The 17,697-nt window shown below is 33.7% G+C and overlaps 2 protein-coding genes and 1 non-coding gene across 3 annotated transcripts; 1 reads left to right on the top strand and 2 right to left on the bottom strand.

The window, feature by feature from the left end:
- Positions 1 to 2,548: 2,548 nt before the first annotated feature.
- Positions 2,549 to 3,632, bottom strand: LOC125850590 (acidic endochitinase-like). Its single transcript, XM_049530462.1, has one exon. The coding sequence runs from the start codon at positions 3,465 to 3,467 to the stop codon at positions 2,559 to 2,561; it is 909 nt and encodes a 302-aa protein (XP_049386419.1). The 5' UTR covers positions 3,468 to 3,632; the 3' UTR covers positions 2,549 to 2,558.
- Positions 3,633 to 3,779: 147 nt separating this feature from the next.
- LOC125850293 (uncharacterized) lies at positions 3,780 to 13,767 on the bottom strand. The gene is made up of 14 exons (XM_049530147.1): positions 12,946 to 13,767; positions 12,731 to 12,817; positions 11,700 to 11,809; positions 11,331 to 11,381; positions 10,289 to 10,460; positions 9,140 to 9,457; positions 8,785 to 8,988; positions 7,597 to 8,082; positions 7,208 to 7,417; positions 6,429 to 6,617; positions 5,392 to 5,555; positions 5,120 to 5,269; positions 4,933 to 5,011; positions 3,780 to 4,623 (listed from the first exon to the last, which is right to left on the bottom strand). Exons 1-14 carry the CDS (start codon positions 13,378 to 13,380, stop codon positions 4,168 to 4,170), a joined length of 3,111 nt encoding a protein of 1,036 aa, XP_049386104.1. The 5' UTR covers positions 13,381 to 13,767; the 3' UTR covers positions 3,780 to 4,167.
- Positions 13,768 to 17,462: 3,695 nt separating this feature from the next.
- On the top strand, positions 17,463 to 17,534 carry TRNAG-UCC (transfer RNA glycine (anticodon UCC)). Its single transcript has one exon. It is a non-coding gene; the product is annotated as a tRNA-Gly (tRNA).
- Positions 17,535 to 17,697: the final 163 nt, after the last annotated feature.

Below are 17,697 nucleotides of genomic sequence, written 5' to 3' on the forward strand. Positions count from 1 at the left end.
TTTTTTTTTAAGTATAAAAACCTTAAATTAATCAACTTTTTATCATGTTAACAGCTTAAAGGGTATTTTAGACATTTTGATAAAAAAAGTGTTTACCAGCACTTATTTGCCAAACACATCAACAACTTTTTTTTCAACTGCAGCACTTTTATCCAAACACATAACTACTTATTTTAAAAATAAGTTCCAGCACTTTAAAAAGTTACTTTTTTTAAGTCAATCCAAACGGGCTCTTAAACTATACCTTTTTTTTTAGTTTCATACCTAAACTATTGAGTGTGTGAGCTTCATACCTAAACTATCATTTTTTAGTTTGAAAAAAACACACCTCTCTCTTTTATACCACTCTCATCATGGTGTGTGTAATACACTCTCTTTTATTTTAAAAGATTGTCACATCACACTCCACATGGACAAAACATTCAACCTTGACAAAAATTAAATAAATTATTAGTATCAGTTAAAATTAAAAATTAAAAAATTATTATCCAAAAAAATAATATTTCTTTTATAAAATAAAATGTAAAATATTTTTCTTACCCCACTCCATCGCTTCCTCTCACCGCCCACCCCCCACTCCCACCCCCACCCCCACCCTTACCCCCAACCATTTTTTAAAGTTTTTTTCTGTTTAAATTTCTTTTATAAAAGATTTTTTTTACTTCATATCCCCCCCCCCCCCCAAATACTAATTTAGATATTATTTAATTTTTTTAAAAAATAGTTCTACCCACCCCACATAACCTTCCGCTTCCAAATTTTTTCTCATTTTGTGTTAGATACATATCAAAAAGGCAAAATGGTCTAGTGGATACCTATACTTGTACCCGTTTGTATTGTGAACCCTTCTACTTAACCATTTGTCATCTGAACCCTTACACTTAATAAAACACAATATATCAAAACCCTCTGACCATTGACCATGCTTATGTGGCATTAATATGGTTGAGTTGGCAAGAGAGTGAGACCACATGCATATTAAGGCAAGTGAACATCATATTTAAATTTTAAAAAATATTAAATTAAAAGAGTAAAATAATAAACATAAAAAAGAAAATTGAAACCCTTCTTCTTCACCAAATGACCCATTTTTTTCAGCCATCTCCATTTTTTTTCCAACTATCTTTTTTTCTTTCATTCATCTTCTTTAGGTGGTCTGGTACACCAGAGGCGGCGAGGAGTATGCTAGTACACCGGAGGCACCTAGAAATTTTCTGGCCTTCTGGTATGCCGGATAGGATGGAGAGCATAGGGGGTCCTTGGTTGTTCGCAGGAGTCGTCGATGGTACTGAAAAATGAAGACGGTGGAGAGGGAAACGAGGCTGGTGAGGGGCAATGAGCTGGTGCGGCGGCTTATGGTTTTTGAATTTGTGGAGGTTGGAGAAGGATGAGGTAAGAAAAATGGTGAAAGTGTGCGACGAAAACGAAGGCAGATGAAGGAGAGAGTATTTGTGGTCTCGCCGGCAAGAGGAGTGGTGGCAGCGGCAAATTTCTCCGGCAATTGGGCCTTTTCACGATGAAAATGGCTGATGTAGGGAGACCCAAAATTTTGATTTAGAAGAATACTTAATTTGTTTTTGTAAAGTTTGAATCAAAACTTTATGATTTTGGTCTAAAAAGAAATTATTTTAAAAAATAAAAAATGATGTGACAAAATTTATCTTACATGGAATGTGACATCAGCGTGATTGAGAGTCACGATGTGTTGAAAGGGTTCAACATGTTGAGTTTAAATGAGTTCGGGGGTTCAGATGACAAAGGGATTCGTAGAAGGGTTCACAATACAAACGGGTACAAGTATAAGGGTCCACCAGACCATTTAGCCTATCAAAAATATTTTTTACTTGCCGCCGCAAGACATTTTTTAATTTTTTACTTATTTATGTTATATTCGGTACACTAGTAGAATTTTTTTTTCTAAAAATATATGTACGTACATAACTAACACAAAATGAGAAAAATGTAAAAATAAAATAAAATTAGGAGCGAAGGGTTAAATAGAATGGGTAGAATTTATATTTTTTTAAAAATTAAAATAATATCAATTTTTTTTGGGGGGAGGGGGATGAGTGGGTGGTTCTTTTTTTGGGAGTGGGCAGGGTGACGTATGAATTTTTAAAAAATATTTTATAAAAGATTTTTTTTAAAAAAAGGATGGNGGGGGGGGGCGTGGGAGGAGGTCGTGGAGTGGGACAAGAAAAATAATTTAAATTTTATTTTTTTTTTAAATAATTTTTTATGCATAGGAATACTTTAATCTGTAATTTTCAATTAATATTTATGGTTTATTATTTAATTTTTGTCAAGATGAAATATTTTGTCCATGTGGAATGTCATGTGTCATGGTTTTTTCAAATAAAAGAGAGTGTATTACACACACCACTGATCTGTGTTTCTCAAACAAAAAAGTGGTAGTTTAGGTATGAAACTCACACTTTCGATAGTTTAGGTATGAAACTCAAAAAAAGGGAATAGTTTAGGTGTGTTTTTTACACTTATCTCAATAGAAAATAAAAAAAGTGATATTATATTAATTTTATGAGAAGAGTACAAATAGTTTAGACATGGCTTTTAATGGAGGAACTATAACCAGTTTGATCATCATAATACTTGGACCACAGCATAACTCCTCCATACTTGGCTGAACCCTTTATAGTTGGAAGTACTTGAGAAGTTAAATCACCAACTGGAATAAATCCACTTCCAGCTGCGTCAGGAGCAGCAGGCAATCCAAGAAATATTTTCTTTGCAGGAATTAATGAAATCCATTGTTTCCATGAATCTTGAAAACTAGTTACATTTTGTTGATTGTACTGACATGGTGGATTGTTATAAAATTGTACCCAAACATAGTCAAAAACTCCTGTTTTCAAGGCCCCACCAACACAAGCATCAGGAAATGGACACTGTGGGGCTGCAGTTAAGTACACTTTCTTGCTTCCTCTGTTGCTATTATATCTTGCAAGATTCTTAGCAAGATCACCCCAATATGGTCCTTCACCACTCTCCAAATCAAAGTCGATTCCATCCAAAATCGCGTCTCCTAGAGGGCGAGAGGTTGATTTTCCACCTAAAAAGTTGTTCCAGAGATATGCAGCAACTTGATAAGCATCATCAGGGGAGGCAATTGAGTATGCTCCTGCTCCTCCCCCGATCGATAACATGACTTTGATTCCTTTAGATTGACAAGATTTTATATCAGAACTCACGTTTATACATCCATTTGGAGTGTATGGATCACAATGGCCTGCTAGATTGAGCATCGCGTTTTTACCACTTCCAAACGTTGAAAGAAATGCAATGTTCACGAAGTCATAGTTCCCTGTAGCACAAGTCTCAGCTAGTGTCCCTTCATTGCCGTTCTGTCCCCAGTATATAGCAATTCCTCCTGCTTCAGACCTTGACACTAGTGCTAAAATCAACAATATTGGAACATAATGAAGAAAAAATGAAGTCTTGATTGCCATTTTCTAATTGGATTTCAATGTTGTTCTTGTTGGAATAATGCAACAAGTTACATGCTTTTTATAGGGAAAAATGAATGGCTGTGGAAAGTTGTCCTTTGTACTACTTGTAGACAAAATAGAAGCCCTGCCACTCTTTGTGCCTCTGCGTAGCGTAGCAGTTGTTAATTAAGTTCAATATTTGACTGCTAAACAATAGAAACTTTGAAAGCAAAAATAACCACAGGCTGCCAAAGTTCTCAAATAAAACTTGAGCCAACTCCGCAGATACTTACAACGTGTCAATCAAGACTTACTGTAGATTTAAGCCGCATCTCGAGTAACCAACGTAATTTCACTTGGCAGAAAGGTATAGAGAGTTTTCTTAAGTTACAACACATACAATTGCTGACGCTCAGCGTGTGACTGTTAGCTTACAAATCCATCCTTCTCATTCTCCTATATGAATGAGTAAGGCTTGGGAGAGAAAATGTGATGCAGAAAAGAATTAAGACAAAAAATGTAGAAAAGAAAGACTAACAAGATACATGCTTGGCAACAATATCAGAAGGATGCATCTATGCTCAATACCCTCTCATACCTGTAATAAAAACCTATAGCATCCCTCTGAACAAAAATGAAAAAATGGTAGGGATTTTGAAAAAATATATATATTGACCAAATTAGACTATTTAACTTTGGACAGACTACCTGTAGACTAGTGCTACCTCATAAGCCTTGCTGTTGCTGTTGTCGTTGTGTTTGAATTTTCCACATCTTCAGGAGGAGGCCTGACATATTTTCCTAATGCTTTTTGATGAGTTCGATTCTTAATCCTTTTGATTTTATCCTTACTCTGTTGCCTCCTTTTCTCTTTCTCTTTGTTTTTCAAATTTTTTTCTTTCTCATAGATACCTTGCCAGAAAACTTCACCAGTTGACGGCCACAACCACCTCCTTTTTGGACGGTCAGAATCTGCCTCCTCAGCCAGTTCCTCGTCCATGCTCTTAAGAGTGTTAAATTGGAACCATTTCACCCACATTTTGCCTTTACGGCTTTTTAGTTTATGTTGTTCCTCCATCAAGCCTGTCTGTGGGTCCACATACATCATTCTTCTTGCACTATGGTATGCCCAAACATTTACAAGCATCTCAATGACTCTTGAATAACAATGTTTGTCCTGAAAACATGTCAGAAACATTTGATGGGGTTACAAGCTAAGTCCATAACATAGGGGGAATGTGTACCACAAGGGATAATTCCTCCTAATGTCAGTAAGACATGAATTTCAAGATATTCTTTTTAGAGTTCTATTTCAATACTTCTCTAGTTATTAGACATATAGCTCCTCCTTTAGCACTTTCTGCTAGTTGTTTAACAATCAGGTCTCAGAAGCATGAGCTTAGTAAGTGGATGCATGAAGTAAACATCAAAAAGTGCATTTTGTTCACATTTTAATGTTGTGTGCCTCCAAAATTAGCATCAGTACCTTGGTCAAACTAAGATAACAATGGCCACTTCGATGGTGATCTTCGTAAAATTGAGAGTCGAGTGCATCAACAAACATCCTGCAAAGGAAGATGGCATCTTTAAGAGATCGTTTGATGAGAAAAAACAATTCAGGGGTCCAATCTTAGGATTCAACTATGACTTGCAGAGACAAAAAGTGTTCAAACCTTGAAAACATTACAAATTCTACAAAGGACTTGGTAGGCAAAACCCAACTGTGCATGACAGACCATGTGCCATCCACAGGCATGGGAGGAAGAGAGCTCAAATTCTGCTTTAACCCATACATTTTTTGGAGGACCTCAGAGAAAGCAAACCTTCAATAAATGACATGAAAAACATTGGGTAAAACATCATTAACAGTATCAAATAAAATTTTGTTTTTGAAGCAGGGTGTTGCAATATGGGAAAGTAAATTAAATAATGTAGAGAGTCTTACTGGCAATTTCCAGCATTAAGAGCATCACAAAATGACCAGAAATCTTGTTTGAGTGGGTTCCTTGGATCCACATCCATACGAGCCCAAAAATAGAGTGTGTCACCATGCCTTCGCGCTTCAATAACTTCAAGTAGTGACTTTTCAGCAGTCTTGGACAATGATTGCTGTTTAAGTAATAATGTTAGTGTAAATTGTAAATCAAAATAAAATCCAATAGGTACAGTAATGCGTTTGCATTTAATACATAAATGACTTAGATTCAATTGCCAAGCAAGACCGACGACTAAAAAGATCTACAAAAACAATTCAGCAAGTTACTCCTTGTTTTGTTCAAGGCAGAAGTGAAGAACCTCTGGCCATTAAAATCTTGACAGGCTTCAGCTGGAGCAGTAAATTTGAGTATCAATTAGCACTCATTTACTTGACAAGTCACACTGGACAATAGTTAGGTAGAGTCAAGATCCAAACTCCTATTTTCTAACACACTAAAATTGTTTTTTCAGTATATTTTAAGATCTATCCACTCTAAATGAAATTTAAGTTAAAGAGATCGGAAGAATATAGGCTCGCCAAAGGATTCCTGGCAGTCACTTATCCACCCAAAAGAGCAAAGGAAAGAGGATATCCAGTTAGAGCTTAATTTGTTTGTTCATGAGCAACAAGGGTAGTGTAATACTTGAGGTAGTATATGCATACTCATGCTACTTTTCCGGTAGTAAAGTATTTTGTTCATTTGCAAGTAATGCTATGTTTTATAGTTATTCATGGCAAGCATTTGCTTATTTCCTGGAAGAGAGACAACAGACAAGGATGACTCAGTATCCAGACAAAAAGCCCACATTAATCAGCACTCCCGTTGAGAGAAATCATGCTTAACACAAGGCATTTGACCCGCGCCTAAGCTAAATTAAGGACAAGAACCCGTACACTACACTCTGTTCAGTGTTCTGTGGATATGCTATCAAATTTTACCACGCTAACAAAAGAACAAGTTGCCTTAAAAAATGAAAGCAGAAACATCCATGAATAATATTTACCTGTCTTGCTGTTGCTCTCCAAGATTGAAATCCTATCCAGGTATTTTTGTGTATCCTATCAATCCTGTTAGCAACAGCGAAAAAAGCTCCATAGTCACCAAGAACGTCTCTATAGTAAGGATTATTTAGAAGTGAAAGCCGAGAAGGAGCATCAATATCATCATGACCGGGTCGTCGCCCTTTGCTGGACTGTAATAAGCCAATTTCAGATACATATCAGACTGATGAATTACATTTTTTTTACTTACCAGCTTCAAAGAGATAATAAATCAACTGTCAAAAGTTTTGGCAGCAAATTCACATCAAAAGATCATAACTGAATACATCTAGATGAAAATAATAGCTAACTTCCACCAATCAGGGATATTACCATGTCATTTTGCAAATTAAGTGATACTTCCTCTCTAGCTCAGGTTGGTATCGAATTTCAATGGAGATATAGTTATGAACTGATAAGCCAAAGAAACAACCCTCACATAGAAAATTGCCAATTCAATTTTTGAAAAGATTTACCACAGAAGAATTGATAAAAGGGAAGGAAAAAGAAAACCACCAGATATATAAAGCAAACTGGTGACAGGCTTTACAAAAATGTAATTTTTTAATGAACATATAAAATCTATTACTAATCTTCGATTCAGTATTCTTTCAGTGGCACAAAATTTCAGGTTTCTTTGCATATGGTCCATTAATAAATATAAACTAAGGAGAGAACTAATACTTTATCCTACATAACCTGTCAAGCAAGCTATAGAGAAATGTGAAGCAATATTACTCACAAGTCCAAGGCCACGATAAAGTGATGTACTATGCAAGAAGGGCCAGGTCCCTTCTCCAAAATAAGGCTCATAAATGCACAATGGTTGACCAGTTCTTTCAAGCTCCCCTTCATCCCTTTCGTGCAAATCGTTCCTAGACCGATCAGCTCTTTTGGCACTTCTATATACTTCCTCCCATGTTCCCCGAGGTTGATCAGTTCTGCCCTTCAACTGCATCGAATTTAAAATGCAAAATAATAAAGAGTCACATTAATTTCCGAAATTTTCCAGTTACCAAACAACTCCTTTTTCTTTGTTGGTTGAAGTAATAACCATTCACAAAGTCAAGCATTTAAGGGAGATCAAACAGAAGAAGTAAAGGAAACAACAGCAAGGCCACGATCAATTACCTCCTCGTCTTCTCTTCGCTTTCTCACACTAGCTATCTCAGTACTTCTGTGATCCTCCCAAATGCTGTACAAAAAGTCCTCATTCTTTTCCACCACAGCTGCAGAACCCTCTCTTTGGGTCGGATTCCATTGCCTTTCAAACTCATTCAAATATTTTGAGGTCTTCAAACTGTTGTTCTGAGAATATTTTGTCTCGATTGCTTCAAAAAGTTGCCATTGCCATTCTGCTTTTGGTTTTTCAGAAATTTCAGTGACAGCCTTGGGATATGCAACTTCGGATGGAAATCCGAGAATGTTCTCCAATAACTGAGCATACCCTTCCACACTTTCTGAAACCATAAGGTTCCTTGCAGCACTTTGTCCAACTGAAGCAGCCTTGCGGGCAAAAAGGGACAGTTCACCATTTGATACTACTTGCAACATGATCTGTGCTAAAACGTTGACATTTTCTTTGGGAAAAAGGTAGCCGTTTACCCTATCATCGACCTAATAATAACGTAAAAATAATCAGTCTTGCTTTAAAAGTCAAAAACCATCCTATCATCAAACCTGATAATAGAGTAAAACATGTAGTCCCTTGCTTTAAAATTCGAAAACATATCATTATGCATTCGAGTCAGTGAAGACGTAGTGATTGTCAATTGTTGCCCGGAAAGCACTGGGTGAGATAAATGACAAAGGATAAGGAGTACAATCTTAACTATCAGTGCATGAGATATGTTTGACCAAATGATTTGTGCATTCGGTGTGATAAAGACAAATTAAACATAAGAATTTTGAGTATGAATACAAGAGAAACTAAAGTTAAAACTAGGCCAAAGAAAAGCTATGAGTTTCTTAAAGAATATCAAATACCAACCATTACCACTCTGCCAAAAGAACAAGTGTGAGCATTTATATAGCTAAATCATTTGTTCCATCCTTGTAGGAACTAAGTTATCAGATTGGAAAGATTTCTTTAGGAGTTAAGGTGATCATCTTCAAACACTTCTCCATGCACGGAATGAATTCTTGTAGTTGAGCTAAGTGTGTCATGATGATGGATGAAATCAAAAATTGATTCAAGGAAGTCTCAAAAATAACTTGACAGTGGTAATACATGTTCTCAACCACATTGACAAAGATGCACATGTCAACCTAGGCAAAAATTTGATATCCACGGAACATTTAATGAATTAAGATACCTACATATTTCTTTATCATTGGTAGATCTGGAGCTACTATAGGTTTCCCCAAGTACATTGCCTTTACCAAAGTGTTTGGAAAAGATTGCTCCTCACGGAAAGATGCATATATAACAAGGTCAGCCACACTCAAAGTTCTCTCTGTATCTTCGGCAGGAGCAATGTGCTTCACCATTCCCTCGGGATATCTTAGGTTCCGCGCAATAGCCTATGGAAATCACACTGCCAAGTTACTACAGTACATATGAGAAGAACCAAAAAAAAAAAGGAAAATTTTTTAAAGACATTCAAATTGCTAAATTATGCAGACCAAGAGAAGGACACAATTTACTCAAGAAAAAGAAAAAAAGATCCTTTACCTCCACAGCTACACTGTAGTTGGTATTTGAACCCTCTGTCAGTACAACAATCTTGAAACGGGAATTTGAATTGCCATCATTTGTTAATTCAGGAAAAACAGGTAATAAAGCTTGTAAAACAAGGGATTGTTCTAGCCAGAGGCCTTTATATAAAAGCTGACTCCCCACAACCACAATAACAAAATCTTCAGGTGCATAGTCCATCTTGGCTCGTAAATTATCATTGGATACAGCCATGAAGGTATCAACTTCCCACGCTTCTTTAGGAGAACCCGGAATGACAAAGTAGTTTCCAGCATCGCACACTGAATAACCTATCTAAATAATGTACAACTCATAGTCAGCATACAGATAAATACTGATTCCTCACTAACAAGAACTAAGTATGAGAATATGCAAAAGGGAGTATGAATAACTCACCCATTTCATCAGGAGGATAATTTTAACCGTTAATGACGAGAACATACAAATTGTATTTACTTAGAAAAGATGATTGAGCTAGGCAAAATTTAAGGATATCTAGTAACTACCTCCATCATAATTTATGTGACACTTTTTTCTTTTTATTCAGTCACAAAAAGAATGAGACCTTTCTATGCTTAGTAACAATTTAACTTTAAAATTTCTATTTATCCTTAATGAGATGATTTATAACCATGCCTTGTTTTAGACCACAAGTTCCAAAGGTCTTTCTTTCGCTCTTAATCTTCACATGAAATAGGAGGGAAGGAGTATTATTTTTCTTTTTGATGCCCACACCTCGACTATTTCCCCGTGTTCTTTCTACCATCCACCAACACAAGAACTGGACAACTCTACCCACCAAGTCTTAGGCAGGAAGGACAAAATCACTTGGTGTCTTTTGCTTCCATTGAACTTGAACCCGAGACTTTATAGTTCTCTCCTCCCACTTCATTGACCACTAGACCATACTACTAGATGCATGTTACTTCCTTCTTGGGAAGGCAATATAATGCGTTGAGTCTGTGGGATGACCTCGACCAAGCCAACTCTATATGAATTACAAAATCCAACACATAAAATGAGTGCAAATCATGTTTCACCCAGAATTTTCAGTATTTCGACATGCATCGAAACTAGACTCATATCAATACAAAGGAGAGATCGATCTTTGATAAAGAACAGTACCGGAAGGATGTAGTTTGGGAAGACCACAACATTGGCACGACTGAAGACTTTTCTCCAGTTGTCCACAAAATCATTCTGCCCACTGGAAATATATTGCTTCAACCGAGAAGCAAGTGTAAGTTCATTAATAGTCCATACCAGAGGTACATTCTTGAAAGGCTCCTGCATTACACTGTCACAAATATCATTGGAATAGGGCACCAGAAAAAAGAGCGAAGAGAAAGGAAAATGAGGCACGTCCGACTTCTTATCACCATAGTTAAGAAAGTGCAACATAAATACAAATGCTTTGAAAAAGAGATATGCAAGAAATTGGCAATAGTTATTAGAACATGATCATTTTAAGTGACAAAGTTATCTAACAAGACTGTCTCTATGCCTATATCACATGTGAGATACATTGACCAAAAGATCAATCTAAAATCAAACCTTCATATGGAAATAAAAAAACTATCAATTCTTCAGAACAAGACATAATAGTTCTTTTGTGAATCAAAATGAGGAAGACATAATTGTATATACTAATAAACACCCACACCATTTCCAAAATGCATGGTTGTACAGTCTATGATCACAGTATAATTAGTAGGATCTAGCCCAAAGCTTGAGAAAATCCAGTCCTAATAAGTAGAAATCCAGATTTTTGTTGTCAAAATAAATTAGAATATTACACCAGATATGCACCTCACAAACCAAAATCCAGATTAGGTCATTTTCCACCAAAAGAAAAGGGAGTTGAAGATCTTCAGCCCACAAAATCATGGAAACACCCACAAAATCACTCCTGAAGACCCCCAACTTGGAAATCATCAGCAATTCCATCAACCAGAACATAAATTAACCTAAATTCATTGTTTTATACTCTTGTGTGTATTTTTGGTAATTTCAAACAATCATGAGTTTAATAAGTTACAAAGATACTATCTGGTACGACAGCAATTTGCATGCTCCGCGAAGAATGAAAGAAGGAAAATCACAAAAGTATCTAACCAACAGGAAACTTAAGAAAGATATTTGAGACAGAAAAGAAAAGAGTGCTTACCAAGACAAGACATTGACAGCTTCAAGAGAGTTCACAAGTAGGCCATCATAGCTACAAAGAGCATGCAAAATAATCAGAAACTGCGTCACTCCAATTATTATTTTTTGGTAATAGATGGATTCTCAGTGATGAAATAATTTAAATATCTAAGGCACAGGGAACTACAACTCAGCATGCCAAGCACTCTAAATAGATACCTAATGAAAAGTAGACAAAATTATGTCAGAGAATTTCAAGAAACCTCGTAATGTTATATAAGAAATAGAAAAATGATTCTTGAGCTACGGATAAAAAGTTTTCTTCCATCAGTAATCACCAGCATTAATCAAAAGTTATCCAATAATTAGAAAATGGTAAAAAGATACATACTTTAGCCAATCTAAGGAGATCTTTGTATGCCCATCTGTGTTCATGATGATGACTGGAACTCCTATATCTTTCCAAATGGACCTCACTGGACCATCTTCAAGTGAGAGTACCTGAAGAATTTTGGAAGGTCATAAGTTCCCAAAGAAATGACCATCTCTTGTAAGAAGGGGCAACTTTGATTTTTTCTGTAGCTACTGATACTAATATAACCTAGCAGGGAATGGCAGATGTAGAAACCAAGCAACATTCACTCCTTTGTGCTGGATTTTTTTAAGGGAAACTAATCAGTAACTTTTTAGAACATACATTATTGACATGAACTCATATACAGGTTCTATTGCATTGCATGAAGCATCTTTTACAGTGCCAAACATAAGTTGAACATTTTCAGGCTGCCCATTCTTAAACCACTAAGTGTCAAAAGGCTGAAATTCAATTATCAGGCATCTTCATACAATAAGCTATGTTGATGTTAGTGAATTCTGCCAGTCTTTTTATTTCTCAAGTGTTTTAGTGAAGTCTTCTTCAATCCCTTTTTACCAACTCCAGATACTTGATCATCTCTCAGTATATACAACAAATCTAATCACTTCTTCTTTGATAATTGATTTTGAGTCACATTTCCGATTCCCTTAGATTACAAGATTTAACCTTTTCCCATAAGATTGCATAACCATGTCCCAAACCAGGCCCAAAGATTTCCCTGTGTTATTATCCTTTGCAAGTTAAAAGAAATTTTGATACAAAAAAAATCCTGGAAGTACTCTTCACCAGATTCAACAAATACAACAGTAGTCAATAGTACTCTGAGTTGAAACATGTCCCATGGATTACCAGTTGTACAGGAAGAATATTATATCCTTACTTAGAAGTCTAAAGCTAGAGGAAGAAAGAATCCAACATCCCTAATTATATTATCACTACCACTAATCTCGGAGCAAAACATCCACAACCTTGTTTAACTTCATAGAAGTTGGCATTGCCTCCATTTTTATGAGCCTTCAGTAAAAAGAAAAAACCACAAAAGTTACCTCAATTTCATAGCCAATCTCCCGTAATGCAGCTGCAACGTTAACCATCATTATTTGATATGGATCAACCAACAAATTTGCAAATACCTATATGCAGCAAGCAGAATAAATCAGAAAATACTTCAAAGGAACAAAAACATACTTAACCAAGTACACAGGCATAATCAAGATTTACTTCACAGAAGTAAGAATTGAACTGGAACACTGATGCTTACCAAAGCCAGCTTAGGTTTTCTATAACCAAATCTAACAACAGTCCTTGAAGCAACAATTCCATTGGCCTCCACAGCCTCATCATGAAACTTAGCTAGAAGCTTCAAAGGTTCAAACTTGATATCTTCCCCAAAATCCAAACCCCCCAACTCTTTCAATAAAGCCAAATCCCCATACCCCACTTCACTATCTTGAGTTAAATTCCCAGATTTTTCCATCACAGAACCAGGCAAGAGCATCTGGAAGAGAACAACAAAGAAGAAGAACACAGCCACAGTACAAATCCATTGTAAATAATTAATCTTCTTAACAAACAAGAATCTTGCAAATCTCGATCTGACTTGTCTTTGACCAAATACATTCCTCCCAGTTGCTGATGAAGAACGAAGCAAGTTCTGATCTTTCTTCAAAGAAACCCCATTTTCAAGAGACCCCATTTACATCCCGTCAAAAAAATTCACAAAAATATGTACATATACATACAGACCAACTCATACAAGCAAAACAACTAAAAAAATATATCAAAGAACACAGCTACACCCACTTCACCTAGTAGTGTTCTTGTTTATTTTTAACACTAAAATATTTCTAGTGATGTCAAAATAAAGAATTAGCAGAGTGTTGTTTGTTTTCTACCATTAAAGAAATCAAGAAGATGCTTGTGAGTTTTTTTTTTTTCCCCTTTTTAAAGAAGCAGCTTCACATTAATTCAATATATAAAAAGATCTGCATATATTAAATTAAATTAAATTATGAATAAGGAAAGTAAGAGAAATACAGCTATTTATTTATGCAAGAAAGAAGATGAACAGAACAGAAGATAGACCCATGTGGCTGTTCTGCTGCCGTGGCATTGTCGTCAAACGTTATATACAATTTTATTTCGTATTTTAAATAATTTTGCGAGCTAGTAACGGATACCGTGAAAAAAATATATGTATGATCAACACAACAAATTATTATAAGTAATTTTTCGAAAATTAAAGTTGATTTTTACATCTATATAACATAGAATAGTGGAAGGTAATTGAAGCTTCAAATGACCCTTTGTATTAGTTTTCATTAAATTAAATTAAAATTAGAGAAAAATTATTTTGCTGAAAATAAAAAAAAATTAGGACAAAGGGACTGTAATAGATGAGAAATTGAAAAAGTGAAATTGATATGACCTATTTTCTTGCTACATATATGTATATTATTTTAGGAAATAGTAGACTAAAATTGTGACTACTATTAAAGAAAAGATAAATTATTATGGAAATTCTTGAAGATAATTATAAATACCTCTCTTAAAGAAAATGCTATTTTTACATTTTTTTTGTTTTGTAAAGTCCTTAAAATAATGAAACAATGAGGGATGAAAATGACAAAGACATTAATTCTGCGTATCTTAATGATTTTGAAAAAATATATTGCTAGCTTATTTTTGTGTAAATATGGAATGAAGTTTATGAGATTAAATCTTTAGAATGTGAAAAGTTGACCCCATATGTGTTATTAAATAATAAAATGTTGGAAATGCATTTAAAAAATTGCCCCTTACATTTTATAGACAATATTGGAAAACCAACCTTTTAAGGGGAATAAAAATACCTTAATTTTACTATAGTACTTGAAGTTGAAGGTCCCTCATAAATCCTAATAATGTTTAAACTCAAGTTATCAATATGGTTCATTATGGTGGACTGGTGTGATCCCCTTGATCCTTAATCAGATTTCTCGATTTTTAATTTTAAGAATGACAATAAAATTTGAAAGTGTTGCCTACTGCGACACATGATCTAAAGCTTCAATATGAATATCAAATATTGAATGAGAAACTAAAAAAAACACTCAAAGCTTTTATTTTTTAAACTAATAAGCAAGAAATTTGGTATGCTAATAAATAATGAAAAAAATACTAAGGTAGTTAAACTTCACATACTATTTGAATTGAGTAAAATAAATAAATTGTTGGAACTTTTTACTTGATAAGGTAAACAAAGGAAGGCGTTAGGTCTGATACCAAATATTAGCTATAATTTCAACCATGAATTTTAAAATACTATTTTTAATGATTAATAGAATCTGGAATATTTTACTGTTAATTTGCATACAATTAAAATAGCACATTTAGTTGGTACAATCAAGATGTTAAATTACAAGAGTTTTAAAGTGAAAAAACAATCATAATATTGTATGTATATTTATCAATTCGATTTTCTCTTTCAAATTATTAACCAAAAAAACAAAACTTTCTACATCTGATTGGAGTAATCAAATCAAAATTGTCTTGACTAGGTACGAATACACTAACATAAATAAAATATGCAACTTTTTGTTTTTATTTTGGGTAGCTATCATACTAATCGTTAGCATAAAATTATAAATCGAGCAAAAGATTGTGATAAAATGATAAATATTTTTTCATCAATTTTAATTAGAGGACTGAAATTCGAGTTCTGAGTATGGAGTCATCTTTAGCTTCTAAAATAGAAATTTTTAAATGTAAATTTATATTAGTCAGGTCTCAAGGCAAATATTAGATAAAAATAAAAAATAAATAGTTATAATTCAGATGTTGTTCATTTCTATTTTGTCAATAATTTAACTAGATATTTTAAATATTGTAAGGTTGATATTTCTCTTTCTTTTATTTATTGAGTACAAAAATTATCATTTTTGTTAACTCTATTCCCTTTATAACCTTTTCTAAGTGGATGCTACTTTCCTTTGGGAATCAAATTACATAATTGCAGAAAGTCAAGCTTAATAATCAATAGAATTGCCTCTTTTCTTTTTTTCCGCATGAGTCTGCGTTATAGCTTTGATTAAATTAGGATAGTGTACTACAGGGTCCATTTGAGGATAGGTGTCTGAAGTGTGCATTGGAGCTTTGATTAAATTTGAATCGTGTACTATAGGATCCATTTGAGGATGTGTCTGAAGTTTGCATTGGAGTTCCGATTAAATTCGGATCGTGCACTATATGGTCCATTTAAGAATGACACTTCCAACAAGATTTTCTTCATATCTAGGGCTTGAACTTGAGATATTCGAGGGTGACACTCCTAACAAGATTTTCTCTATATCCAGGACTCGAACTCAAGATATCTAATTAAGAGTGGTGGTCCATAGAGTGAACTTAAATATAGTATATATAATAAAGAGAAACTTCACATTACATTTGTTCAGAGTATCATGATTATCTTGAAAGTCACTAGTGGCCATATATATATGCTTGATTACCTTCTTTTTCTCTTGGCTGTATTGCAAGTAAAAAAAAAAGGGCAAGTAGGAAAATTGGGCTCCTCATTTCAACTCAAAAAACACCTTTTCATCTTTAAATATTAAATTTATTTGTGAATTTCAATTGAATATTGTCCAAACTCCTAAATTAATTAGCAATTGACCAATTGAGTTACGTTGACTAAGAATCTAACAAGGAGACGTATACAGATTTAAATAATAGTAATTAATACGTATATACGACTCTAGCAAATAATCTAGATAATTCTCTTAGATGATGATCAATACAATAGTGTATTTAACCAAGTTTTTGAAACGCTAAAAGCATTATTTATTTTTTTTAAAATACTTAGAAAATTGACGTATTTGATAAAAAATTCAATCAGAACAAAAAGTTGAAAAAAGTAATTGCTCCCTTGAAAACAACTCTTGCAAGATTAGCTGATAGTCTAGCATAAATTATTGTTTTAATATTGATAAAAGTATTTTTTTTTTTTGGAATCAATTAACCAAACACAAAATTATTATTATCCAAAAGTATTTTATTCTATTTTTTAAAAACACTTCTAATAAAGAGTAATTTTTAAAATAAGCAAATAATTTTTGGTAGAAACAAGTAGGTAGGTTGACAAATAAAATATTTGAACAGTGAGGAAAATGACAGCTCATATATAATATGATACATAATCAATCTTCGTGTGAACCGACACTAGTAGTACAAATTGGTGCATCACAAAAAATCTCTAATATTAATTATCGGACATTGATTGAATAGTGACCGCATTTTGCGAGACATATTAGATACGTATTACTATATGGCTATATCCATTAAAACAACAATAACAATATATTCAACGTGATTTAATAATGTACACTTTATCTGAAGTTAATATAAGTTAATTTATTTTACTAAAAAAAAGTACAAAAAAGTAATATATATGTGATTTTATTTTTATTTTATAAATATAGAGAGTTATTTCTTATAGACTCTCTATATCCACTAGAAACAATTTTAAAATTACTGGTTGGTTGATTGGTTAGTCTTTTGATAAAAGATTATCCAACTTACTCCAATAAACATTTGTAGAATCGCAGCAACTCTACTATAACAATCAAATAAAGAATTAATTAAAACCCACAGCTATCTGAATGAATCATTTGTTTTATTTAAAAAAATGCATATCGTAATGATTTATAGTGTAAATAATTTATAATAACATATTCAATTTTATAAGTGAAAATGTATAATATTTGTGTTAAGTTAAAGTGTAGACAAACTGTTAACAACCAAGCGTTTGTAGTCCAACGGTTAGGATAATTGCCTTCCAAGCAATAGACCCGGGTTCGACTCCCGGCAGACGCAGTTTTAATTAATTTTTGCAAGTTTTTTTTTTTTTTTTTTTTATATATATACTTCAATCTTTTGTTCATACATAATATGTACCATTTGATATCAATCAATATTTCATTTAAGAAGTTTCAGATTTAGGTCTCCTTCAAATGACAAATTAGATGTCTAAAGAAAG

The sequence above is a fragment of the Solanum stenotomum genome, chromosome 1 (genome assembly GCF_019186545.1).
Source record: "Solanum stenotomum isolate F172 chromosome 1, ASM1918654v1, whole genome shotgun sequence".
NCBI lineage: Eukaryota > Viridiplantae > Streptophyta > Magnoliopsida > Solanales > Solanaceae > Solanum > Solanum stenotomum.

Coding starts and splice junctions, on each gene's coding strand:
- LOC125850293 (XM_049530147.1), bottom strand. CDS start 13,380: ATGGGGTCTCTTGAAAATGGGGTTTCTTTGAAGAAAGATCAGAACTTG. Junction 10,461..11,330: donor GCTGTCAATGTCTTGTCTTG/GTAAGCACTCTT, acceptor TATTTGTGACAG/TGTAATGCAGGAGCCTTTCA. Junction 5,012..5,119: donor GAATTTGTAATGTTTTCAAG/GTTTGAACACTT, acceptor CTTCCTTTGCAG/GATGTTTGTTGATGCACTCG.
- LOC125850590 (XM_049530462.1), bottom strand. CDS start 3,467: ATGGCAATCAAGACTTCATTTTTTCTTCATTATGTTCCAATATTGTTG.